General features: G+C 41.4%; 1 protein-coding gene across 4 annotated transcripts in view; it reads left to right on the top strand.

Annotated features, from left to right (window-relative positions):
• Positions 1 to 26993, top strand: part of si:dkey-91i10.2 (uncharacterized protein LOC555224 homolog) — a 69126-nt gene that overhangs the window by 26748 nt on the left and 15385 nt on the right. For all 4 annotated transcript variants that reach the window (XM_044132791.1, XM_044132790.1, XM_044132792.1 and 1 more), the window contains exons 2-3: positions 17831 to 17992; positions 23424 to 25072. In XM_044132791.1, coding sequence (XP_043988726.1) covers positions 23484 to 25072 — 1589 coding nt within the window. In that variant the 5' untranslated portion in view covers positions 17831 to 17992; positions 23424 to 23483. The remainder of the gene's footprint in view (positions 1 to 17830; positions 17993 to 23423; positions 25073 to 26993) is intronic.

Raw genomic sequence — 26993 nt, 5'->3', positions numbered from 1 at the left:
AGCAGGTTATCTACTGCAGGTAACACATTAACAGCTTGTGGCCTTCTAACAGGACTTCACTTCAAAAGTCCCGAACCATTCCTTCAAGAAAACCAAACAGATCTTTATCGTCGTCTGCCGAGCCGATGAGTCACCTGTCTGGCCACAACCGGAGGAAATCCACCAACGCGACACGACACCAAACCAGGCGAAATATGAAACAGACAAAATAAAAAGACAAGAGCCCTGGACACATGCAGCGACAGAAACGGAGCAGATAATAGAGAGTTGTGGAGTGATGGATGGGAGACTCGGCGAGAGAGAGAGAGAGAGACAGACGAGAGGCACTCTCTCACCCAGCGTGATATTGGAAAATAAATTGAGATGACATGAGCAGGTTTGCATAGAGACATTGACGCCGCGGAGCGGAAAGTGAGAGGTTCGGACTCGGGGATTAGGAGGTTCACGCGAGGCTAATCATCTCCTTTAGGGCGACCAAAAGGCTTCCAGGGGAAGGTAATTAGCAATTTCCATCTGCCATTGATGAAAAGATAAAACGCTGGAGTGAAACTCCAAAGCCGTTTTATTAATCGTTTGACTGTTTCAGTTATTCCTGCAGCAGTTAGCGCTGGGTATGATGTCAAGTTTGATTGTCAGAGCTGGGAGTACGGTAGCTCAGAGGAGCTGTAGGTGAAGTGACTCTCTTATTCCTCATCCTGCTCTCTTCTCCATCAATATTTTTTTTTTGGAGAGTTTGAAGTTGGACAGGCTTCTATTTACGGCTCTAAATGGGAAGCTGCTGTACTCTCAGGAGTCTTCTACTTCCTGTTTCCAGATAAAACATTGCGAATAAGATCCGGTGTTTTTATTTATTTTTTTTACATCAAACAAACTCCAAATGCTGTACTTGTTTTCTGCCATTTTTTTTGCCATTATTCCAGCACCGAAAGCTTCGCCGTCATGAAACTGGGTTCACAGTCAGAACCAATTGACTATTGCTGCAGTAATATCCAGAGGAAACAGGCTGAGGGTGGACATGTGTGTTTTTTGTTTCGTTTTTTTTGTTGTTTTTTTTCCCCCCAAATGAAAACAGCTCCCATGCTCCACTGCTGCTTCTGCTTGTTTCGCTCTATCTCTTTGTGTTTTGATAGCCGCAGGCGTAAACTCCGGCACAGTAAAATGGGTTCTATCTTGGTACCAGGTCTTCTCTGGGACAGAGGAAAAAGAACTCTTTCATCAGGACCTTCAGGCACCAAGTCAAAATGTTATCAGCAGCATTTTGAAAGCCTCCTACTATTCCCTCATAAAAGGAATCCAGAGTTTGATTGTGAATAAGTAGTCGGTGAATTGGTGTAGAATTTTTACCATTTACCTTAATGGAGATGAGCTCTACACACAGACCTTCTCTCTTAATCATCGTGTTTATGTTAAAATAGACTTACAGCTGAGTTGGAGGTAACACTTTATTTGACAGGGCGTGCACAAGACTGACATGACACTGTTATAAACATGACACAACACGTGTTATGAACACGAAGGAATCTTCATGAATGTTTACGACTGTTGTCATGACGTTTCATTTGGTAAATAGTGAAACTTTCACTGCAAAGTCGGCACTTTTAATTGCCTTTTCATACAAGTTTTAGTGCAACTTTGCATTGAAAGTGTCATTAGTTACCGAATGACTATTGTCATGAAGACAATAGTCATAGACATGCATGAAGACTCCTTCATGTTCATAACAGGTGTTATGTCATGTTAATAACACTCTCATGTCAGCCTTAGGCATTCTCCTTCAAATAAAGTGTTACCAAATTGCATATTTACATTCACTATATAAAGAGACACAACTATTTTCTTTCTTCCAAACTGCCTGGCATAAATTAGACTAAATATTTACAGCAATTTGAGCTTCAAATTGCTGTAAATGTGAAGGAATTTGAGCTTCAAATGTACAAATTTAAGCTATATTAAACCATTAACTATATCCTATAGAGATCATTAGACTAAAGCTTCAACAATCAATATGTTTGCATCACTTCTGCAGCAATAGGGAAGCAGATAGATGATCATTTTTTGCTGTGAATGTATCTGTAAACGTAAGAAACTCAAGATGTTCACACAGCGAGAATCTCACACTCACAAATGTGACGACCTGTTATGAAAGTTGTCCAGTTTTTCTATGGTTGGTTATCCATATCCTTAAATGCTTCTCAGCCTCAGCTAACCATTTGAAACACTCTCTGCTCGGACTGGATTCGCTACATGAAGTATAAAACAGGCCGAGGACCGAATTGAGGAACTTGTTGAGAAGTGTGGCTGGGATTAAAGCTGGTTATATCTTGTAATCAATTAGCAGTAAAACTAAGTTGTAGCTGAATATAAAGGCCATGCTGGAGGCGATCATAGATCGCGCTCCAATGCAGCACATCTGTAAATACTAACTAAAGAGTTCATACATCTTGCGGCTGTTGTTGCTTGTTAATCACGTCCCTGTAAACTCTACTGACGGCTGTTCAATGCCTCGCCTTCCCTTTCCATTCCCTGTCCCTTCCCCCACATACTGCTAATCATTTCGCCCCTTTCTGTTCCCCTTTTTCAAGGTATTTCTTTTCCTTTCTGCATGTCTCATTTAATAACCCCTCCTATCCCACCACAAAATCACAGGTTTCTCCTTGAATTGTCAAGGAGAAACAAACGAGGGGGTTCTCTCCCCTCCTCCTTTGCGCCGCCCGTCCGTACAGAAAGCGCGAGCCGTGTGATGACATCCAGAAGGGCTTCAGCAGATACAGATCCTTGTAGTTGCCTGCAGGAGCCAGACGGTCGATACCAAGGCCTTGATGTATCTCTGATGGCTCCTTGTTAGCGCTGGCGATGTTGCCGACATGAAAGCCTTTTGGAAAACCTTGACATCGCCTCTGGAAGGTCAAGGTTTGCTATCGATTCAGAGGAACCGGGACACCGTTAGCGCATATGGTTGATTTTTAAAGTGGCTATTTTTGTTCTATAGACTCTGATACACACTTTTTGTTTCCGCTAACGCTACCAAAATCATATCACGTCTCGTGTTTCTGCGTCATTAGTCAGAAAAGCAATATGGTGTCATATCAGATTATAAGAGGAAAAAGCTCAATTAACAATAGTTTCAGATGGTTTCCGTCATTAGTCCATCATTGATATTAAAGCTGTTATTTTTCCTCCAGTGCTGCTGCGGCCATAACCAAACCGAATATCTCTGCAGATAATAAAACGTAGCTTTTATTGTGCCCAATTTCAAACATGTTGGTTATAACTGCTTCTCTTAATTGCCAATCCAACTTGTTTCTGACGTAGAAACAGTGTTTCTGAATGCATAGCCAGTTTGGACATTAAAAAGCTCTAATATTGACCTGGGAAGTTTGTCATCCTCTCACTCTGAGGCAACTGACTCAGCTCCGAACATTTATCTGCTTCTCCTCCTCTATCAGGGCTTCCATGTTTGCATTTTATAGAAGCAAATTCCCTGTAGAGCTGCTGTCTGTAAAACGGGTTGTTAATAACGTATTTGATCCACGGCTGCTGTAAAAATACTCTAACAATGCTGCTGGGTTTTGTTAAAACCGGGATTTACAACAGCATCATCATCTGACAAAGCTAAAGTCCGCTCACCTCAAAAACACAGTCAGTGAGAGCAAATCAAGAATATTTTACCCATAAACTCACTAATTACTGCACATATGATGATAAATAGTTCATTTCAAGAATGCTAAATTATTATTGATAAGTTTAAAAAACAAACTTACATTTACAGAAGAAAGCAGCTTCTAAAACTCAGAATTACTTTTCTATTATTTACAGTTTTTGTCAAATACTGCTGGACATATAAGGTAAAAAATAAGCCTTTTTGAAAATACTTGGATCACCAAAATTGTTTTCCTGTGACCTTTAATGCAGCACAGTGAGATTTTATTTTGTACCTGCGGTCCCAAAGTAATTTTCTTTGAGCCCCTGGAAAAAGTTCTGATTATCACGTTTGGAGGTAATTTCACACTCGGCACATTTAGATTGTTTTCATTTCAGGATCCAAACAGGGAATAAAACCCTGATGCACTGAAGAGAGAGAGGGCCATCAAACCGGTGATGTTAATAAAAAAGTACTCAGTTAAAATCACCCACTCATGTTATTTTTTTTTTCCTCTCCCAGTCAAATATTGGCTAATTCATCCCTGAGTAAGATCATTTCTAACAGGAAACAACTGAATTTTCCATTACAAATAGTGCAAACACAGCTAGCATTAGCTTCTGCTGGCTAGCAAGTAAAATGCTAATATTACTCAAGAGAACCACCCCATTGTCTGATGTGCAATAAAAATCGTCATCCATATTATTTTCCACCATAACTTTACCGTCTCATTTATTATTTTATCCCAGGTAAAAGTTGAAGGGCCGTCGTTATCTTAAATTTAAAATAATCCCGCTGGGTTATTTTGCTAATCCAGTCGTGGGTTAATTTAACATGACAAATTATGAGTTTGACCCAAAATGGTAGGTTCAAATCTTACTAAAAATCAGGTTTAATCAGGTTTTATGTAATGTTTCATTTGTGAAATGTTACTTTGCTTGCCAATGAAGCTATTGTTCTATTCTTGATGTGTTTTCTTGCCAAATGCTTTACCTAATATAGAATAAAGTTCAACTTAATAAAGTTAGAACATCGTTAAAAAGTTCACTTATTAGTTAATTACAGATGGACTGATGCTTTCAAGCCATTATTTATGTTAGTTGTGATGATTTCAGATAATGAAAACAAGATTTTTAAAAAATTGGATCAGACCAGTAAAAAACATTTTGTTACAGAAGTGTTTGTTTATTATCTTTTCAAAACCTTTTCAGGTTTATGAGTCTACATCCTGAGCCCCATGCAGGCTACAGTCTCTTTCACCGTATCCCAAATCCCATTAATATGACTGTGTTGTCCTCCCCTTACATTTTAATCTCTCACTCCATCGAAATAGGTTTCTCACTTTCTAAGGTCAGCAGAATGTAAAAAGAAAGCATTTTGTCCTCTTTTCTTTTTTAAAGATGTCAAACCGAGTTTATCCTTTCTTATCTGATGTGCTGCTTAAGGAGACAAACAGGGCTTTAATGAGCTACATGAGTGATTTTACTTTCCAGTTTCTTTCTTTCTTCTATCATCAGCATCATCTCTGTTTTTCTTCTCACTGTAGTCACCTTCAGCCCATCCTCTCGTCGTCCTGTCTCCATTCATTCCCAGTGATGAGGTGACTCACGCAGCCATCTGCTGCCCAGCAGATCTACCGCTGCCTCATGACCCTCGTTCTGTGTATTAACACCGCTCCTGGGGAGACACTGATATCCATACCGGCTCTATATCTTACCCTGAAATGCCTTGCCCCCTCTCCTCTCCTCCGCTTGTGTGGCTCATATCAGATTTTCCCTCTTTATTCCCCTTCCTCCTTCTAAGTTGAATTCATGTCTCTGAGAGCTGTTTCACTTAATTTCACCTGATGCTGTTTTTTCTTTTGCCGTCCTCGTCTGTCTCTACGTATTTTGGCCCCTGGGAGACAGATTGTAGGAATGAGGTCAGACCGTGTGTGTGCCAGGCTGTGTGGGAGCATATGGAGATGAATTTCAGCAGGTTGTGTGGATGTTTTTTTGTTTGCTGATGTCATTGTGATTCTCTGACAAAACAACATCGGACACAGGACACGCACTCTGGGAGCAGGCCTGCGTGTTCGGAGGTGTGTTTTTACTAAACCTGAGTGTCAGGCTGTTTAGCTATTTTCAAGTTTTAGGTACTTTAACTTTCTTTGATTTCTTAGACTGTACTGTTTACTACAGCTTTTATTTTAACTATATGACATTTGATATTTTCTAAATATGAAATACACAAATTTGTCTTAATGGAGGCCATTTACTTGCTACTGTAGAAGCTAACATCAATGGTCTACGTAATCTCTGCTTTTTGGGTGTACAGTAAATTAGTGCCAGCAAAAATAAATAGCACTCCTGGACTTTCTGCTTTACAAACTAGTAGCGTGAAGCAGCCTAGGTATTTCAACCTCACAAATTGCATTTGTTTTGAATATTTTAGATATATTTCCACACAAAAAATAATAATAGGCAGTTTTTCTGCAAATATTGTGGAGTTACATTCGACAGAAAAATCTGTGACTAATCAAATCAAATTTTATTTGTATAGCACATTTCAGCAGCAAGGCATATCAAAGTGCTTTATGTCACAACAAACAGAAACACAATGCAACGTAGAATCAACAATCAAAACATTGCATTAAGTCAAGTGCCATCGTCAAATTCATAATTGATTATGTTTCAAATACAACTCAAAACAGGTGGATTTTTTAGTCGAGAGTTAAAGGAGATCAGTGTTTCACCTGTTTTACAGTTTTCTGGAAGTTTGTTCCAGATTTGTGGCGCATGAACCCTATTCATGGGGTGCGCCACGAATAGGAGGTGTTGTAATGTACAGCTGTTTTATACAGAATGCAGAACATTTAAGTGAGTGACTAAAGTGTTCGCCCCATAAATGAAGAATCGGAAGTTCGCCCTGCGCCATTTTAAAAAGCGACATCAAAACAAAGCACAGGCACTTTCAGCTAACGCTAAAGTGATGACCAAGATAAAATACTGGACCAAATCTTTCTGACTGCATTTACCAGCAGTTATTAAACCAATTACTCACATGAAACAACGTTAAGCAGAATGTAAACAAAGAAAAAAAACAGGCTAACGTCCAAAACCAGCTGCATGTAGCATTCAGCTAGCCCCAAATGCTATGAGTCTTTACACATGCAGAGCGACTCAGATGGCTTTTGTGGTGCATTCAAGGACAACAACTCCAAAAAAATATAAATTTTGAGGGCTGGTTGTAACTTTAAATGAGCAGATATTCTTTTACAAGCTAATTTGTTAGCAAAACTGTTGTTAGCAGCTGCTCTTTGACAGAGGATAGAAATAGAAAATACGACTGAATCCTTAGTAGGAGCTTTGTAATGTGTGTGGGTCACTGTCTGATGTAAAAAAATAATAATAATTGTACGTAGTAAAAAAAAACTTCTAGTAATTCAGAAGACATCTTCAGGCATCTGGCTTCTTCTTGAAACAATCTCTCATTCTTATCTGTGCTTCTTAAACTCCAGCGGAATGATTTCGCTCCTACCCGTAATACCACATCCTCTCTTTATTATCTATCTTTGTTTGCCTCTGCAGTTTTTGCGCCTTATTTTCCTGACGTCTGTCATTTATCACGCGGCGCCGACATGCAGCGGCGATCGCGTCGCCTCGTTTCTCCTCCTCTGAGAGATATCTCACTTTACGAACGAGCTCATCCAGGCGTCTCGCTCAAAGACCAGAACTTTGAACGGTCTCACGGGCATCCGGTCACCACACCGTGGCGCAGACACCGCCGGTGGAAAGATGTGCCGTCATCCGATAGGGAATGCGTGTGTAGGCGTGTGTGCTGGTGTGTGTGTGTGTGTTTACGGATATCTGTTGCTCAGAAGGTTAGCTCTTTGTAGCTGTTGTTATGGATGCATGCAAGATGAAGGTATTCGTAACCTTCCTTCAGTCAGTGGGAGAAACGGGTGACAGAAAGCCACTCCGCTGATTGGATCACGCACACACACGCCTACACACTCATGCTAAGTTATTTAGATGAGGCCTGCTTTTAATCAAGCCTTGTTTTCCTCTCTGATCGCAGGGTAATTACATGGTTTGCTGCTTCATTAATTAAACATGAGCTGCTGACATGATAATTTAGACTGGGCCTCCTAAAGACAACTCATATTTTTTTGACACAATAGTTCTGGAACCCCGATTTCATATGATAATGCCAAACCGAAGTGAACCGGCAGGGGAAATACTGTTTTTGAGACGAACTGGGAGCTGACCTAATGTCTAATAGAGTAAACAGGTAATCCATCAGATCTGAAAACCACTCCATTTAGAGATAATAAAAAAAAAATCAAGCATAATAGCCTAACCTTCTTACAGGGATCCCACTCGTATCACTTCAAAGCTGCGGTCGTTCCGGGACATTTCATCTTCGTCTAAAAGGCCTCATATCTTGCTTCGTCATTTGCATGAATTGGCTCCTTTGAACCGGCTCTCCTCCTCGGCGGAAGAGACTCCCTCCTTTGTCCTCTTTTGAATATGTGCCGTTCATGAAAAACCTTCATGCAAAATAAACAAAAAGGAAAAAGTGTTTGCTCTGAGGTCATTGGCGCTGCCTGTATTATTCATCTGCAGCATTTCCACTTCAGAACGCAATATGAATGAGACCAAGATGACCACCAGAAGGAAAACACACACACACACACACACAAGTGTGGACGGACCTTTATGTGGTCTTTATTGTGGTTTGCATGAGTACATTAAAGTTACACGTGTTCTTATAAATAAATGAGTAAATATATATTTTAATTGGGCTTTCTGAAGGTAGTTGGTCCTGATGCTGAAATCAAAGCTCTTATGTTGATCCACTGATGAGAATTTTGAAATGTTTCACAGACTCCAGAAGTTAAAAAGTTATTTATTTTATTTTTTGTAATTTTCTTTTAAAAGATCAGAGAATTTTGTTTTAATTTAGAATCAAACCGTTTTCTTTGATTGGTAGTTCAAATAATCAAAAATCAAATTATTTTTTTCCTTTCCATTGAAGGGGCAGTGTTGCACAGAATTGATGTTTTTGAGCTTTACATCATGCTATGGTGTTATTCTCTCATCCAAAACATACCTGGAGTGTTGACGTGATTGTTGTTTTGGAAAGCTCCTTCAGACTAGCCAGCAACAATTAGCAAACACTTGGGGGAACTGCACATCATGCTGAGTTCATTATAGGAGCCACTTCTCACCACTGGTGAAGACCATGTTAAAGGGTTAATAGAGGATGACTCCTGGAGGCGGAGCTTCAGAAAGAGCAGGAGTTCTTAAAGTGACACAGGCCCAATTTCAAGACATTAAAATACAAGGCAGCGTTTCTTTTAATTTGTATTGAATATATAGCATTTTTAACAACTGAAGTTACCTGACTATGCTATAAAATGTCACTATGTGCCTGGAAAACAAATAATAAAGCCCCTTTAAGTGGATCAAAACAACAATTTCTTGTAGTTTTTGCAGCAGCTGGGACATTTGATAATAACTGGGGTGTTAGAGATTTGTACTTTACTGCATAAATTGGCATATTTTTGTAACTCTTTCATCTTTTACTGGTGTTAAAAAAGCTCCCTCTCAAAAGGACCCTGGAGCACACTTTTTAATGTTTAATAGTCCTTTGAATGAAAATCTTGAACATCTTATGTTTCTTTGTTTCCTCTTCCTGCTGACTTTGACTTTTCTTGAACAACTAATGGGTCTTCAGTACGAGTCCTTTGCTGTGGAAGTCCAAACAGTGAGGAAGATTCAAAGTCAGAATCTTAGAGATGCTGCGTTCAGTGTCCGGAAAAGGACTCAGATTTTTGAGTTTCTGACCAGGCAATCATACTTGAGTGCTGGTGAAGCTGCAAATCACTCTGCTCCCAAATCAGTTTCCTCTTCCCTTCCACCTCCAGTAGCTTTGTTCACTCTATAAATTATGTACGTACAATCATACTGATCTGGTACACATGTAAGAAATATAATAAATGGCAGGTGTTAATGTTCCACAAACCACTTGAACAACTTGCATCCTCCCCCGTTTGCATGTGCGCTGCATTGAAAGTGCAGAGGGCTGAAATGTGCTGCATCATATTCCAGAGCTTGTTGATTCCCTCGCCTTGTGTGACACAGTCAGTCAGTAGTCGGAATAAGAAAAAAAAAATCCTTTTGACTCCTTGTTAATGCACTTCAATGTTCTCCCCTGCTGCTTTTTTCTACAGTGACAATCAGGTCTTTATTTTTATCTCCGCTTTCTAAACTAACAACCCTCAGATCCCTGCCGAGCTGAGCGTCAGGCCGCTCTCCTAAAGCGTCTGACTCTGCGTATCTCCGCGGAGGCTCGCAGTTCATTCACGCGCTGCGCTCGCTCTGCCTAATTAACTGCAGTCTTCTTCGCGTCCACCTTTGATGTTGCCTGCGTCTCAGAGTCCCTCCGATGAATACGCCGAGTAGCGGAGGTGTCGGCGAGGCCCCTGGGCGAGGCCTCATTAACCTACATTTCTCCCTCCGACATCGAAACGGGGAGTTGTGCTTGGAGGGGGGTGGTTCTCGCTCTGCTCGTCGGAACGCGTCTGAGGGAAGAAAATGGAAACCATTCCTCTTAAGAAACTCCTCAGTGTATGCAAGGGCGATGGATGCTGGGAGCTATTACTCCCCCCCCTCTAATTTCCATCTTCTAATTTTCCGTGTGTTACAGCCGGCTAATGCACCGCTAATGCAGTATTCATTCGTGGTTGGAAGATGGAGCTTGAAATGGGGAAAGCATCTTTTCCAGAGATTTGCATATTAAATGTAAGCGTTAGGAGAGGCCAGGGTGGAAAAAAAAACTACCTGTGGAAAGTCTATCCAGTATGTTTAACTCTCTGTTTTCACTTCAGCACAAACCAAATGAGTCGTCAGTAGCGGTTTCTCCATTTTATTTAACTTTTTTTTTGTTGGATTTTGCACCATTTTCTTTCACTTTATATTGAACAGTTGCTCTGCTGCTATTGAGCTTTGAAATGTTCGCAGTTTTTGCTAAAAAGCAGTTCCTTTCATTGCCCTAACAAGCACGTCGAGTTTCATTTTATTGCTATTGCAGAATAGCATCAGTTGAGGTGATGGATTTCCTCTGGAGCTACAGAGCAAAGGGCATTTTCACATTCAGTGTCCTTCACATTCATTGGTGCCTTTAGTAAAGATGTGTAGAAAAGCAAATCTAAAAATAAATCAATTTCTGTTGTCTTCTTGGCATATTACACAAAAAAAGGACATCCAATTTTTCATTTTTCTGCTTTTTTTTTTTGCACAACAGAATAATTCTGTCTGTACGACTCCCTTTTACCAACAATATTTCTGTAAAAATTCAGATATTACCTGTTTTAGTTGGCCATTGTCATTTACTTATTTATTAAAATGTCCCGATAGGCTCCATAAGGATGTTACCGCTCACCAGTCAAGACTCGGCAATTTTGCTGCGGCCTGGGGGAGAGAGAGAAGGAGAAACCGTCACATAATGTTTCTGCTTGTTGGTGTTCCCGCTAAAGTTTTTTGGGGGTTTTTTGCCCCGATTTACGACAATCTCACAACGTCCTGCAGTGTGTGGTGTGTTAGATGGTGGTGTGTTGAATATGCCCGATCTAAAATCCCTGATTTAAAGGATGTAAATCCCTTTGGACACACTCACAGTAGAGCTTTTAGTTTAGTTCTCTGCATATTGTTAGCTAATGTTCTACAATACAGCAGCAGCATTAGTGCCAGTATTGAAACATGACATCAGTGACGAGTCAGGCTACATTTCATTGAGACCAAACATAGATGAATGCACTTATCAAAGACTTCACTGTTTATGACAGCATTTTGACCCCATTGCCAAGTTTCTCAGGCTTTAGCAGTTCTGTCACATATCTGCATCGTTTATTTGTTTCCTTGAAGAGTAACGTCTTCCAGCAAATGTTGCTGCTGCGCATTATTCAACATTTGTGAAGCGGTTTGTCCTCTCTTATGTAAGAAACAGTAGACGGGCTTTTCACTTGAGTTACTGACCCAGAGAGCAGGAGAAGCGACTCTCCTGGGAATAGAGACACGAAGTGGTGGATTAGAGAAAGATTGGCAAACACAGAGGTGAGGAAGAGACATATCTCTAACTAGAATGATACAGAGAAACAGCTACCATCATAAAATTAGACATTCAAATTTCCTGCAAATTGTGGTCATCTGAAAAGGTAAAGTACACATTTACACACCAATGACTTAGTGGCAAACAATTACTTCTTTCCACAATTCTCCACTAAATAGATTACATTCATGTATTAGTTGATGGGATATAATGTCCCTACACATAGTATTTGATTGCCTGATTTTGACATATCTAGACCTACAACCGCAGTGAAATTGATTGCCTATAAACTAGAAAAAAAGATATTACTATTTTACCGTCAGCTTTAGTGATTACATTGCGTTTGATTAAGCCTTCAGAGCTCTCCCATCACTTGTCAAACCGTCTTACTACACCGCCGTACACTTACGCTCTCCACTTCGTTTAGACCCACAGTGTAAGTCATTGTTGTGGCAGGTGGTAGTTATTGTTGCTTCAGGGGGATCATAAAACAAGAGCAGGCAGCCGTGTTTCAGAGCAAAGCCGCTGGTCCGAGTCTTTACAGAAACTGTAAAATATCGCAGTAGGCGTCCGGGTCGGACCGCTACCTTTAGTGCGCGGTGTGTGGACAGCAGCGTGCGTTCCTCCGTCACACACCGAGGGCCAAACAGCGTGCCATCGTGACTCATTTATTTACAGGACTGCTGCTAACAGACAGTACTTTGACTTAATTTCCATTGCGATGAGAAAAGTCGACTTTGCAGAACCCGACAGTCCAACTCCAGATGTAGAAGAGTGTTGAACAGAAGGACAGCAACATACAACTCTGACTCTGGTTTCTAAAATCCCCTCTCACACTGACAAATCTGGGATTTTTCTTATTTTCCTTATTAGCCTCTCGGAAAATGAAGAGCTGTAGTTTTAAATCCCCCTGTAATTACGAACGTAGGTCCAGAACGCTTGCAGACGGACAGGTTTTAAAGTCACGATCTCGTTTTGTCCCACCGCGTGTCCTCCTCGTCCTCCAGCTCCCTCCTGCATGACTGTCGCCTTCCTGCTGTGACCACCAGCTGTGACCTCCAGCTGTGCCAACATAGCCTGGCTGTCTCTCTCTAATATCACAGAGCCTCACATGCTGACACCTGCTGAACCGCAGCCCACTCTGGCACCAAGTCAGCACATTAATGTCAAGTTAGTTTTAAGGAGTGTGTGGATTCTGCACTTGTCTATTTGACTGCCTCACATAGTGCTGAAAAAGGAATCTTGTTGATTAATGTTGTACAGGCTGTGCAATAAGTAATCGTATGTGTTTTCTTTTCAACAAATCCGCTTGTTTCCTCTTAAGTCGTTGCACATTTGTTCGGAAGATTTGTTTGTGATTTTAGCTGTGACCATGACAGATTCACCAAACTCTGTCTGCCAACCATGAACAGTATAAATTGAGTTTATTTGGTTGGACAGTTGAAGTTTAAAGAAACAACACATAATAGAAGCATAGCTTGAAGAAACAAGAGAGTCCTTGTTGAATGAATGACACAGTTACCAACTTCGTTTCTAGTCGTTCATTGAGGTTGTATTAGTCTTTTTCACAGTTGTTCTTCCGTGCACCACAAATACATTTTCCTTAAAAATGTTTACAAGGTTTCCTCCAAAAGACTTGCTAAGTCCGGTGGTTGGTTGCCAGTCATTCATCCAGTGGCCCGTCGCGTTTTTGAGTTAAAACAATGTTTAAAGTTGACAGGAAATTAGAAAATGTCCCTTGATAATCATGTGATTAATACCTGAACACCAACTATAAAGTCTTAAAAATGCAATCATTTTAAAAAGGCAATGTAAGCATGGTGGGGGCTCAAGTAAAGCCTGGTGGCCCGCCAGGCTGATAATACACTGGGGGACCCTGTTTCACTATTTGAGGGGGAAATTAAAAGGCTCTCCAGTGACAAAAAATTCACTGCCAAGAGGCATTGTTACAACAAAAAATAACTAACGACACACACATTTTCTTACTTTTTTACTTTTCTAAATATGCTTTAAGTTCCTTCCTTCCATCCATCTTACCTCCCATTCTTCTTTCTATCCATCCGTCCATCCTTCCATCCAGCCATCCATTTTCTAACACCCCTGTCCCTAATGGGGTCGGCAGGGTTGCTGGTTCCTCTCCAGCTACGTTCTGGGCGAGAGGCGGGTTCACCCTGGACAGGTCGCCAGTCTGTTACATGCTTTCAGTTCCACTCAAACTATTTTCTGTCTTGCCTCATTCGTCGGCATCTTGAAAAACATTTGCCATGTATGTCTAGTAAAAACAAAGCCCTGTCACACCTTTGAAGTAAGTGTGTTGCTATTGATTGGCTCCCTGTTTGAATAGTGCATGTGCATTAAGGATGAAGGTCGTGCAATTCACACTGTTCAACTCAGTCAGGACTGGGTGTGTTACTTTTTCTGTGACTAGTTAGGGCTATTTTGTCTATAATTAAAGATTAATTGATCATCTGACAATGAATATGAGGTCAGGTAATTACTAGCTGAGTGAATCCCATTGTAGCGAAAGTCTCACTGGGTTAAAAAATACAAAGGTTTAGTTTAATACAGCATGAAAAATGATGACTTAAAAAATAAAGACAGAGATGACTGATCGAAACTCAGGACAAAGCACCAAATATTTCCTGTTTATGACAATTTCTTTGATGAAAATGTTAAATTTAAACCTATAGCATGCTTATAGTAAGGACTTAGCAGGTAAAAGATAGTGTTATATTAAGTGAACAAACGCATTCTTTAGAGTGAGCTGAAGTTACTGACATTAGCATGTTACACAACAAACTTATGCCATCTTACCAACCTATGTCATCCTACGGACGACAGTCAGCAACATTTAATCAAATGTTTAACTCATTGTACACTTCTAAAATTGCTTCCTTTACTCTTTTTTTTTACCGCAACATTTTGCTAAAAAAAAAGAGCTTTGAAATGCTGTCAAAGCAGCACTATTTCTTTGGGTTCAAGAAATAACCCAGTAGTTTTAGAGCGTCCCCGTCTAACCGTACAGTTATCAGCCTGTTTTTCATCATTACAAACAAGAAGAAGCTCAGAGTTCATCGCTGGTGTAATCTCAGTCCCATCTTCACTCCTACAGCACACCTCACTACTGTCTCACTGACCTTCCACATGTCCTGCTCCGCTTTTGCATGCATTTCGATACCCCTCACACACAACTGCATAGACCATTTCTTTTCACCATGTCATATGATTCCTATAATTATGATCCCTTTCAGCCTCAGTAATTTACAGTGGACATAAAGGACGTTTGACAACATGTGCAGTAGTCATAATAACAAAGTGATCGCCTCCTGATAACATCATACATAGCTCAATTTTGAGGAACTCCTTTATGAGCTGACCTGAAAGCTTGCTGCTCTGTGATTGGCTGGCTTTGTTGAAGCCTTTGCACAATGGGCATCATGTCATCCTTTCTCACCAATTGAAATGTGTTCATAGTGATTAACCCAAAAACAACAGCTAGCATCCGCCTGCGGTCTGTTGATCTTCATTAAACTGTTAATTCTCTGGAAGCGAGCTGTTTGAAGGGAAACCGTGCGTAAACACTTTTAACAAAACGACTTTCTGAACATGTTGATTTTAAAAGATTACACTTGTACAGAACTATAGGCTTTATAAGTGAAATAAAGCTTAAAAGCTTGGTAAAGTACGTCTGCCTTCTTACTTTTAATCTTTCTCCAAGTTTTGCTGTGTATATTTTTTTCATGATTGTTGTCAATCTGTTTCATTATTCCAAAATTTTCCCCCATTTTTGAAATGAACTATTTTAAAATAATTTGTTAAAGTGCAAAAATAACCACAAAGAAACGGAGTTAGGCTGCGTTTTTGCGTCGAATCCGTTCAGTTCTTGTCCCAGAGTTCCAATTACGCTGACAGTCCATGTTTCTCGCAGCATCCAAGCCGTCTTTTATTGTTTCCTTCAACTCTTCTCAGCATTTAATGGAACGCCTCGAATCCAGACAGCCAAAATATATTAACTCCGAAATGAAAACGAGGTGATGTCATCTCGAGGAAACGCGGCCTGTGAAGTGTGAAGATGTGGGGAAAAAAGCTGCGAGACTTCCACGCAAAAAACACTCCCAGCACGCAAAACCAAACAAGCAGTCGTGTGAGGCTGCGTGTCCGCTGGGAGCGCAGAACCTGTCAACAGTCACGGCGCACATTATTCGCACCTCTTCCTCTACTTTGCGGGATGTGAAAGACGTTCGGCGTTCGCTGCACACACACACAGAGATCACGGATGGACACCCGGCCCTGAAAGCCTCCCTGCATAGTTTCAGAGGGAGCGCAGGATGGATGAAACGGGCCGGAACGATGCCAAACTGACTTGGTGATTTAAAGGGTGGGGGGGGGGGGGGTTGCAGTGTCTTGGTAGGAAAAGAAAAGAGAGGAGAATGTTCAAAATAAATGGGTCGCTTCAGTCAGGCCTGATAAGCCTGTCGGTTTCAGTGGGATTGTCAGAGCGAGGTTATTCTCTCTTCCATCCGTGCGCTTGCTGGAAAGTTGAGTGTAAAATAGAAATTGCTTTAATTTGAAGAGGCAGAAGTCAGGGTGGTGTTTTTTTTGTCTTTTAGTCACTAAATAAAACACAGCGGACTTTTGATCCTGTGTGGAGCAGCAGTGTGCGTGGGAAAACGGGGAGGATCTACCGGAGGGCCCCTGTCAGTCATTTAGCTCTCCGGGGGACGGAGGAGGGTGAAGCGGAGGGGGGGTTCGTCTCCATGTGACAGCGACTTGTCAGAGCTTTGGAGGATGCAGATGCAGCACATTTCGTCCCAGCATCCCATGAAAAGCAGCGCGAGTCAGGAGTCACGTGATCTCAGCCTCGGTCGCTTTTCTCATCATGTGGGTGACAAGATACAGAGGAGGTGGATGGAGATGTTAGTGGAGGAGGCGGTGTTGAAGTGAGGTGGGATGACTTTGTTTTTTTTATATATATATATATATATTGTTATTGATTATTCTTGTTATTTTGTTGTTGTTTTTCAGTTAGACTTGTCTCTTTAGTCTGTAGCTGCTGTACTTCAAGCGTCTTTTGTTGAAGAAATCCTTCCTGCAAGCTTTGTTGTTTCGTCTGTTGTCACCGGGTTTAGTCTTAGAAAACATTTTCACTTTTAAATTTGAAAGAAAATGTTTCTCACAGATTGAGCCGGTGCAAGTACTCCAGTTTTTGTGCTTGTTTCAAGGTAAAGAGCCAAAAAAAATAAATAAATAAATAAAAATGCAATGAAAATGCTCATTTGTTTGTCTCTTACTTATAGCTTAAAGGTTTCTCAAGCAGCTTTTGAAAGTCAGGTCTTTGCAGAAATCAGGTTGAATAGCCAAAACATTTCAGGTTTTTACCACTGCAGTCCAGATTCCTTAAAACATTGGGAAGCCCGATATTAGAAAAACATGAAATAGTGATGAAATCATCAAATGCATTGAATATTTTTTGCCACTATCCTACATTTTCTCCACCTTTCTCTTTTTCTTTCAAACATGGACCACAGTCAGAAAAAAGCATCTTGTATCTCTGCTTCCTCTGACTTTAATTTAAACACCCGACTGATTCTTGAGCACAGAAAGAAGATGCTGTCAGCACAACCTGATGGCAAAAAGATCCCATTTTTGAATTTCATCAGCTGAACTCTTAATGTGTTTCTAAACACACTATAAACTAGCTTCCCAAATTTAACCTGAAAACACTACCCTGTTTTGTTTGCTCTGTTTTCTAGGAACTCTGCCGACACACGGATTGAGTGCGAGTGTTTTGGCATGTGTGTGTAACCATACACTGGCCTCTCCTGACAGAGGAGAACTAATTATGCAATTGACTCAGCATCTAATTGAATCAGAAAGAAAAGGAGGACGGGGTTTTGCTTTACAGTATCAGGATACTTTTGCCTCTCAAACCTCGTGTCTCTGCTGCTCATTGTGCCTCAATCATTTGCTCAGCAGAGATAAGAGCGGCCGCGCTCATCAATGTTATTGACTGAGCTGTGGTGGTTTGGTGTTGCTTTCAGAAACAGCGGCTCTTTCGTGAGTGACCCCCTCGGTTTTCTCCCTCTGCTCCTCCAGCTCCGACCCCCGTCCGTCCGGCTCGATAAAAAGGCTCCTGACGGATCATCGAACAGGAGGACTGGAGTGGCGCAGACAAACGAGAGGAAGCCGGCTGCCCTGGGATCTGAGTCAGTGACCTGTTGGACAACACAAGAAGCACGGAGGATTAATTAAAATGGGGTAAGTGTAAGAGATTAGACTTCGCGTTGCCAATAGCTGCAGGAGCTTCAGGCAGCTGCAGCAGGACTTATCAGCAAACATGATCCCTGCAACGTGACGCTCACTGCTGGGTAACCTCTGGCCAAGCTGAGACGCAGCGAGATGTGCTGATAGCACAATTCACAAGCAGACTTATATTCTGGCTAACGCAGTGACATGTGCATATAGGCAGGAAGACAAACTGCAAAGATACAAAGAATGGAGAGATAGGAGCGCCAAACAGAGCATTTACAATAACTCATACGCGAAGTGAAAAGGCTTTTTACTACAACTGCAAGCTTGGACGCAATTAAAAAGTGAAACGGAAGACAGGGTTGTTAAAATCTATGATTCAGCTTCTTTGCTTTAAATGAAGGATAAAAACGAGACACACTTACAGTGACAGTATTTACACTCCTGAGAGCAGCGGTGTCAAACTCATTGTGGTTTTGGGCCAAATCGAGATCATGAAGGCTCTTAAAGGGCCGGTGGTGACAGAATGTATTGATAAAACCTGATCGCAAACTGTTAAAATATCAATGAATTAATAAATTAAATAATATTATCGAACATCTTTTCAGTCCCTCCAGGATTTTGTGATACTTTTTGTGCTTTTTTTTTTTTTTACAATAAAAACCAAAGTGTTTGTGGTACCAATTTAGAAATATTTGGGATTGTTAGACTTATTTATGACAGCAAATGCGACTTTTTATCACTCATTGCATAGATTATGGACAATAATCTGATATCAATTAAAGCAGCTGTTTAGTGCAAGTAAGAAAGTTTTTGACAATTTTTGAGAAAAATCTGCACTAACCCCTGATTATTAGCGCAGAAAAGTGTGGAAATGTTTTAATTTTTGCATGAATTTCCAGAATACGTCTCAAGAATCTGGATGGACGTAATTTGATGTAATTTGGCAGGAAACAGATAAAAACTGCATTGAGAACACAACATTTAAGCACACTTAATGTTTAGTCTAGAATCTACAGGGCCACATGAAAAGCTACGGCGGGCCGGATTTGGCCCACGAGCCTCGAGTTTGAGACGTGTGTCTTAGACTTTCTTTTACATTTTGTCACATTGAAAGCACAGACTTCAGTGTTTGATGGGAGGGATTTCATCCGTCCATCAGTCGGCTTGTAGTAATGCCGAAGTTTTTTTCCTGATTTTTTTTTTTGTGTGTTGCACATTTCAGCAACAAGGCAGCTCAAAGCTGCTTTACATCATAAAAACACCAAAAATTAACTATTGAAACATTACATTTTTCCAAGTCTCATCATTACAGATTCAGATGTTGGTCAGTCATTTATTATGGTACAAAAATAATAAATGATTTTTATTATTATTTTACCACTGATCAGGTGGGCTTCTAGTCTGGACTAAAGGGTACTCAGTGTTTCGGCTGTTTTGTAGTTTTCTGGAGGTTTGTTGCAGATTTGTCTCGCATAGAAGCTGAATGCTGCTTCCCCATGTTTGGTTCTGGTCCTGGTTCTGGTGATACAGAGCAGAACTGGAACCAGAAGACCTGAGTGGTACACAGATGTTTGTGGTTGCAATGCAGCAAAATGTGTGTGAATTTTACGCGCTTTACAAAAACACACCCGACTTTTTCATGAGGTTTTGTTTCTGTTGAGGGCGAAGAACCAGAAGAGTTTCAGGGCTTTTCATTGGGCGTCATCAATCGGTCGGATGAGTCTCATCATGTAACCATAGTGAAACGTTTTCAAACCTAAATTCTTCCTTCAAGATTTAAAATAGAAACGTTATCTTTGCAAGCTTGTCGGTCTCTAAAATTCCACTTTATGCAGCACAAAAAAGTATAATTAAACCTTTAACCCAATAATGTCTTCATGCACAGATTCAGGAACATATTTCAGAGGTTTTTCAATCGGGTCACTCTACGGATCAGTTCAAACACCCTAAGGATTTATTAGTTTTTCATTGACTCTGATAATCCTGTACTGAAAAACGAGCTCATACCTCTGCTGGGACGTGGTGGATGACAAACCGCCCAGCTGGTGGATTTGAGTTGTTCCCCAGTCGGCTGCAGAGACAGGAGGGAGAAGGCAGAGCTCCGACCTCCAGGGAGCGCTTACGCTGGTTTAAAATTCAGCTGGAGGAAAGCAGAAAGAGAGAGATAATAAGGTGCACTCAGGCTAATTAAAACCAAATTCCACATATTAATGGTTTTTGCACACACACACACACACAGACATAAACACAAAAGAACCTGCACACTTAACAATCTCCTGCTAGCAGCAAAGGAAATGTGGAGATCCACTCAAAACAAGTTATGAAATAGTTGAATTTAAACCATGAGAGAAAATCCAAAACAATTTTATTGTAAAGGTTGAAGATCTGGGTTTTTATAACAGTTTAGAAAGACTAGAGTATGAAAAAACAACAATATATTAGAATCTATTCTGTTCTTTAAAAGCTGTGGGGTTTTTTCCCCCAAGTTTTTTATTTAAAGCATTTCCCTTGTTGAAATATAATCCATAAACTGAAAGGTCATGGTAATTTCTAAAAGTGACTAAAACAGAAGTTGGAACTGCAGAAATTTGAGTCTAGTAAAATACATCATTTTATTTGCAAAATGTGCAGCAGCCCTAAGTTATAAAAGTGCAATTTACTGTTAATTTTACGTTTACATTCAACAGTGTGTGACGAATGTCACTACTAATCGATATCAAATGCTTTGCTAATGTTTTGGTCTTTTTCTTCAGACGACCCAGACCGGTGGGTTTCTTTTAAAGCAGTTTTGATGTGTCGTTCTTCAATGTAGCCGAAAGTCTTTAAAGGTTTTAATTCGGACCTTGACTGTCTTTTCACTTCTTTACCAAACTGTTATAACTTATTATGCAGGACAGACTTTGATAAGAAAAGTCTATAAGAGTAAAAACAAAAGACGAAATGTGAGGTGTGAAGTATTTTCAGCAGAGGAACAAGATTTGAGAACAACTGGACACTGTGACCTGAAACATATTATTATTATTATTATTCAGTTGTTTGTCATATGGAAAGGTTGGAGCTAGTAGCTGTTAGAATACATTTTTCTGTTTAAAACTATGCATCTTTGCTATTTTGGTAAAAAACAAAACAAAAAAAACCAAGATCCAAAGTGTTATTTATGCACAAAAATATTCTAAGTCACAGTTCGCTTTGAAAAAATCAAACAAACAAACAAACAAACAAAGCACAGAGATAAAGCTGGATAAAAAAAAACTAAGTCCAAAAATAAAACAGACTGGCATAACATTGTCATAAACATGACATAACACCTGTCAGGAACACGAAGGAGTCTTCATGAATGTTGACATAAAATGTCATTTGGTAAATAATGACACTTTTAATGCAAAGTTGCCCTAAACGTTGTATTAAAAGTCCAATAAAAGTGTAAACTTTGCATTATTTGGTCAATAATGAGCCTTTTAATGCAAAGTTCCGTGAAAAAAATTAATTAAAAGTCGATGAAAAGTGTCATTATGTACTGAATGGCGCTTCATGCCAACAGTCATAAACATTCATAAGGACGTCTTCATGTTCATGACAGTCTAATGCACAACCCTTCAAATAAAGTGTTACCAAAAGACTTTCAAAACAGTTGAAGTACCAATTTAAAAGATTCCAATAAAGTTTCACTTCTTGCTGTCAGCGTTGCTACGTAGAGGGTTTAAATGCCAGCAGGTCTTCCGGAGGCACTTTGAATGCAAGTACTTAAAAACACTGTTATGTCTAACTTCCTAAATGCTAAATGAGTGCGTTTCCCCACTGCAGCACGAGCCTCGGTTTCAGGATCAATAAATTAGGGTCCTGGCTTTCTGTTTATTAGCCAATTTAATTCAGTAACCAGCTTGCAAATGTCATTTGAGGGAAAACCGCCCACTAACCGACTCTGATCACAACTCTGCTTCCTTCTGTCCATGTCAGGAATTGCAACGCATCTATTAGTTCAGGCTGCAGAGGCTTGTTTTAGTGGAGCATTAGAGTCTGCGGACGATATTTGAATTTTACTTCTCGCATGATGCATGCTTCATAACCGCGTCCTCAGTCAAGCTCTGTTGAATTTGGCAGACAGAATATGAGCCCTGGATGGTGGAGGAGGTTTGAGCTGAGTGGTCAACATGCGATTTGTACTCATTGCACAAAGAAAGGAAGAGTCAAAGTACACCCAGTGCCATCTTGTCTGCTCTTTCGGCCGCTAATATCCAACTGCTGTCTGATTAGTCAGAGGGAAAGAGCTGCCAAGCAGCTATCTTCATTACTGTCCCTTCAGCTGACTGCTTTCTTTTAACATCACATTCATCTCCCCCCCTTTTCTCCGTCCCATCTTAGCAGCTCCGTCTTGCACTATCTGTCTCTTTGTATCTGTTTCTCATTCGTCGTGTTTTAATAGCCTAGCAAGCAGAGCAATAATCCCTCTATTATTATTCCAGCTGCAGAGAGAGAGAGCAAGAGAGAGAGAGAGAGAGGAAAGGAAAGGAAAGGAAAAAAAAACACTAGGGGGGTAGACAGGGCGCCATTTATACAAAATGAATGTGATTGCTTTGGCGGAAAAAACACGCTTAAGGGGCAACATTTCTATCTCCTGGGCTGTGGTTGTACAATATTCATGGGTGCTGTTGTCCACCTGGTTGTGGAAGAACTCTGACAGATCCTTGTCATCAACGCAAAGGCCTGAAAAAATTTGACACAAGTGCAGCTCGCAGTAAAAGTAATCAAAAGCCTTCAACATTATCCACGTTTATTGATCTTACAACCACAAACTTGGGTCTATTTTTTCCGATTTGATGTGACAGACTGACATAATGTGGTGAAACAAAAATTTGTAGTGCTATATAACGGCTCTTTGATACTGTTATTCTCTCAAATTAAATTCAGTTAGATCATACAACAACTTTCCAACTTTTAAATCTTTAATAGCTTATTCCATCGCTTAAAAACAAAAACATACAGCAAAACCGTACGGCTAGCAAGATATGATGTTTTGCAGGAAACTACCACGAAATCCAACTCTGGGAGAGCTGCAGAGATCTGTAGCTCATACAGGAGACTTGAGAGCTACATTGACATCATTGAGATCAAAGGATATTGATGTGTTAGAATGGTCCAGTCAAAGTCCAGACTTAAACCCATTGCACATTTGTGACGAGATTTAAAAGTCAATGCGCACAGTTGTTATCCATTCAATTTGGCTTAGATTGGATGGAGCTGGCTATGTGTAATGTTCCTTTCACTTCATATTGATGTGCAAATCTGTTGGTCTGTTGCATAAAAGATATGAAGTTTGTGACGATACGATGAGAAGATGTGAAAAGTTGAAACGGTATTTAGCATATTAGTGATGGTGCTAAGAAAGTTTTTTTGAAACGTCCTCATGATCATCATCATGTGCTTTTTGCCCCTGCAGGCAGCCATACTTTTTACCTGCCGACTCTGCGACTGAAGGCCTCTCACTCTGCCCACAGCCATGCCAGACGTGAAGCTTCCCCCACCATGTGACTACCCCTCCACTTCCTCTGTTGCACTCTCTGCCAGCTCTCCTGCTGGCTGCAGCTCTCCCCTGCACCTCAGGATCGACATGGAGCCCTGCATCGCCAACCTCCGTCTGTCCCCTGACCCCTTGAGCTCGTTTCCCCGCCACAGGCCCTTCCACGCTCTGTCGTACCCGCTGATGGCCAGGTGCAACAGCAGCACCTTGCTCACCAACTTGGGGTTGAGGTGTTGTTCCAGCCGTCAGGGTATTCTAGGGGTAGAGCGAGGGCAGGGGATGGTCCGGGGCTCCTGCATCGACATTGGAAGCAATGGGAGCAGGCCTTACAGGAGTATGGAGAACCTGAACTGGAACACCGTAGGAGATTCTGGCTTGTGTGCACTCAGTACTGCACCTTGCAGGACCGTGGACAGCGAGTTTATTTTACGGTACACCTCTTCTAGCCACTGGTACGACGGACCTCCGGATGGATCCGTGCTAGGTGCCCACGGGTTGGTACCCAACGCAGAAGGTTTGGCATTCTTTCCTCGACACGGGCTACCCAGAATGGATCTGCCACTCTTTCCCCAGCTGCTGCTTCCAGGTGGTGTTGATGAATGGGATACAAGGAAGGAACTAAGGGAGAAACTCCGTCTGCAGAGTGCAAGATCCTCTGTTGAGCCTCTGAGGCCACTCCCAGTGCGGCCTCAGGTGAACCCAAATGCTTTTGCCATTGAACGAGAAGGTGCGCATCAGGGAATCCCAACAGGCACTTGCTCTAGGCCGACATGCACAATGCGCACATCTCCAGAGGAGATCAAGCAGGAAGTTTTGAGGCGTTTACAGCTCAGGCGGCAGAACAGCAGCCCCAACCTGACCGTCCAAAGCTCTCAGTCCAGCGCAAAAGTAGCCCAGACGTTCTACACAACAGACAACATTGCAGGGAACCCAAGTGGGGGAGAGTCTGTCTGTGAGCGTCGTAGACCTCCTGTGGGGCGTCTGTACATCCCAACATTTGAGGAGTTTAAGAGAATGAGGCAGAAGGAGGAAAAGCAAAGTGAGGAGTCTACTGGACGTGAACAAGACCTACTGCAAAATAATGAATCCTTTTCTGATCAGACTGAGCCTCTGCTTGGACCCGGTGGAGTTCAAAAAGGTATTTCTGGAGGTGAAGAAGGCGAGGCCCTGCAAACCGCCACCTCTACAGACAAACCTGCTTCAATCACGACGACCAGTAACAGCACCACAGTTTCCACATTGCCCTGCGGCTCTGTCACCAGCAGGAACTCCCCCATCCGAACAGGCCCGTCTCCACGTTCGCCCCTTCAACCCCAGGCTTGCACAGTCCAAGCCCAGGACAAAGCCATTGTTGTAGGAGGAGATGAAGGGAGCGCCAGGCGCAGGAGGAGCAGTCTGGAGCCAGCTGGGTCGGTTCCCTTCCTTGCCAGCAGATTGAACTGGGACCGTCCGTCCAGCTGCTGCCCGGCGCTACTTCTGGAGGGAACGGACCTGTCAAAGTATGGAGCCAAGATATATAAGATGAGGGATGGGCTCATCGGATCTGCACTGGACCTCATCAAGAAAAGGTCAGTCAGGCAGATTTACAGTATGTGACTCATCTTGTTAAGGTTTTGATTGAACTGTTGACTCAGCAGAGCTGAAACGTTTTATTTTTCCTAACATCATGTTACATTTGAAAAACATATCTAGCACTTTACTAAAAAATATAACTTTTTTATTAATAATGTTTAAATAAAGAGTAGACCTTCTGTTCATGCTCAAATAAAATGTAAAATTTTGTTTTGAAAACTAAAGTTAAAGTACTATTTTAAAGTATTTATTGTTTTTATCAACTACATTTCTCAGTTGTCTTGAACTAAACACCTGTTCACATTTTGGTAATTTACCCAAACATGTTGCAGGTTTACTACACCCTGCTGGCCTGGCATGGTACTGCACCGGGACTGACTAAATCATATAGTTGTAAAAATATTTCTACATCCCATTTGACACATCTAGAAGTCACAAAGTAAATTTTCATTCATTTAAAGCCAGAGATGCTCAAAACTTTCTCCTTTATTATGCTTTTATATTGTGATTAAAAAAAATCCCTTCAACTTGATTTTAACAAACAATTAAAATTTCCCACTGACAGCGCAAGATAATATTTAATTTTTAACCTTTCATTTTCAATCTAGGACCATCATTTTATTATTTCTGCAAAAATTATTTTAGGTTTTTTCATTTAACATTTTGCTCAGCTTTAAGCGCATCCAAACATCCTTGCTTATCTGGAAAACTCATTGTTTTGACTACGCACCTTGCCCCAGCCTTGTAGCTGATACAGCGGCAGCAGCAATCTTAGCTTCATTACTGAGCCGTGCGCACACAGCAGCATGATTGTGTGCTATGCAGAACATGAGCGCCACATCAGCGCGTCGCACCTCCGTCTGTCTGAGGCCGCGCACGCTGTCTCGATATCAATTTATCTCACTTATTGTGCCAACAGCTGTCGGAGTTAACAGGGTTGGCTGTGGGAGGGAGGCTGACATGAGGCACAGCAGACTGGAGGACTGGCGGTGCCTCTGCAGACTCACTGTTTCCCTGCCGCTCCTCTCTCTCGCTGTCAGCTATTGGCTGGATAGATGAATGTAGCCATTGTAGTTTATCCCAATCAAGGGCAAACAGGATGATGGCATCATTTACCACATTGTCTTGCTGGTTAGGCCTGTATTTATTGAGCTGTTTATTTATTTTGAGCATGGAGGAGCTGCTAAGTTTGGCCAGTTCAGTAATAAAAACTGAATCTCAGCCGCAGCCTGTGATAGATGGGAGATTTAGTGTATATTTACCTGGCTGTCAAGACTCTTCACTCACTGCCTCTTCTCTGTCTGCTCAGTTGGGAGGAATGATGGATGTCTGTGGCTATATTACCTGATGGCAGCAGTAAAATATCTGCTGTGGAAGACTTTGTGTACACAGAACATTTGAAAATAGATGTATAGGTCTGCAGCTGTATTTTTTTTTTATCAATGTGCAATGTGCTATTGCCTTCCTGCGCTATTCTGCTTGTTTAAAATCTTGCCTGACTGCTCCGTCTGAGTTTTCACCCATTCACTTGGATTTCCGCAGAACAGGAAGTCGTGATGGCAGCGGAGGAAGTGAGGGAAGACGTTCAATCTGTGTTGGCAACACTTCCGATTATTGAATTAACATTAACAACGTCGGCTTGGTACTTGTCTTTTCCTGGTGGAGGACGGTTGTTTACAGCGCTGAGGATTCCCGGTAGCGTTGAAGTGCCGGAAATTGCCGTCGTCACGGACAAACGTTAGCAGTTGGGTAAAATTTAAAACTGAATCCTCCCGTGGGTTTAGGAGGGGAGGTCAATTTGACCCCGCAAGCTTTCTATCCTGTGCGAGGTCCAGACGGGTTTGCTCATCCTGAGCGTCACTCTAAGACACCAACTAGACTTGAATTATAGCTTTAATATTGGAGCAAGACCTGAGA

This window comes from Gambusia affinis, linkage group LG11 (genome assembly GCF_019740435.1).
Source record: "Gambusia affinis linkage group LG11, SWU_Gaff_1.0, whole genome shotgun sequence".
NCBI classification, from domain to species: Eukaryota; Metazoa; Chordata; class Actinopteri; order Cyprinodontiformes; family Poeciliidae; genus Gambusia; species Gambusia affinis.
The sequence above is the reverse complement of the archived record's forward strand: the minus strand, read 5'-3'. Positions and strand labels throughout refer to the sequence as shown.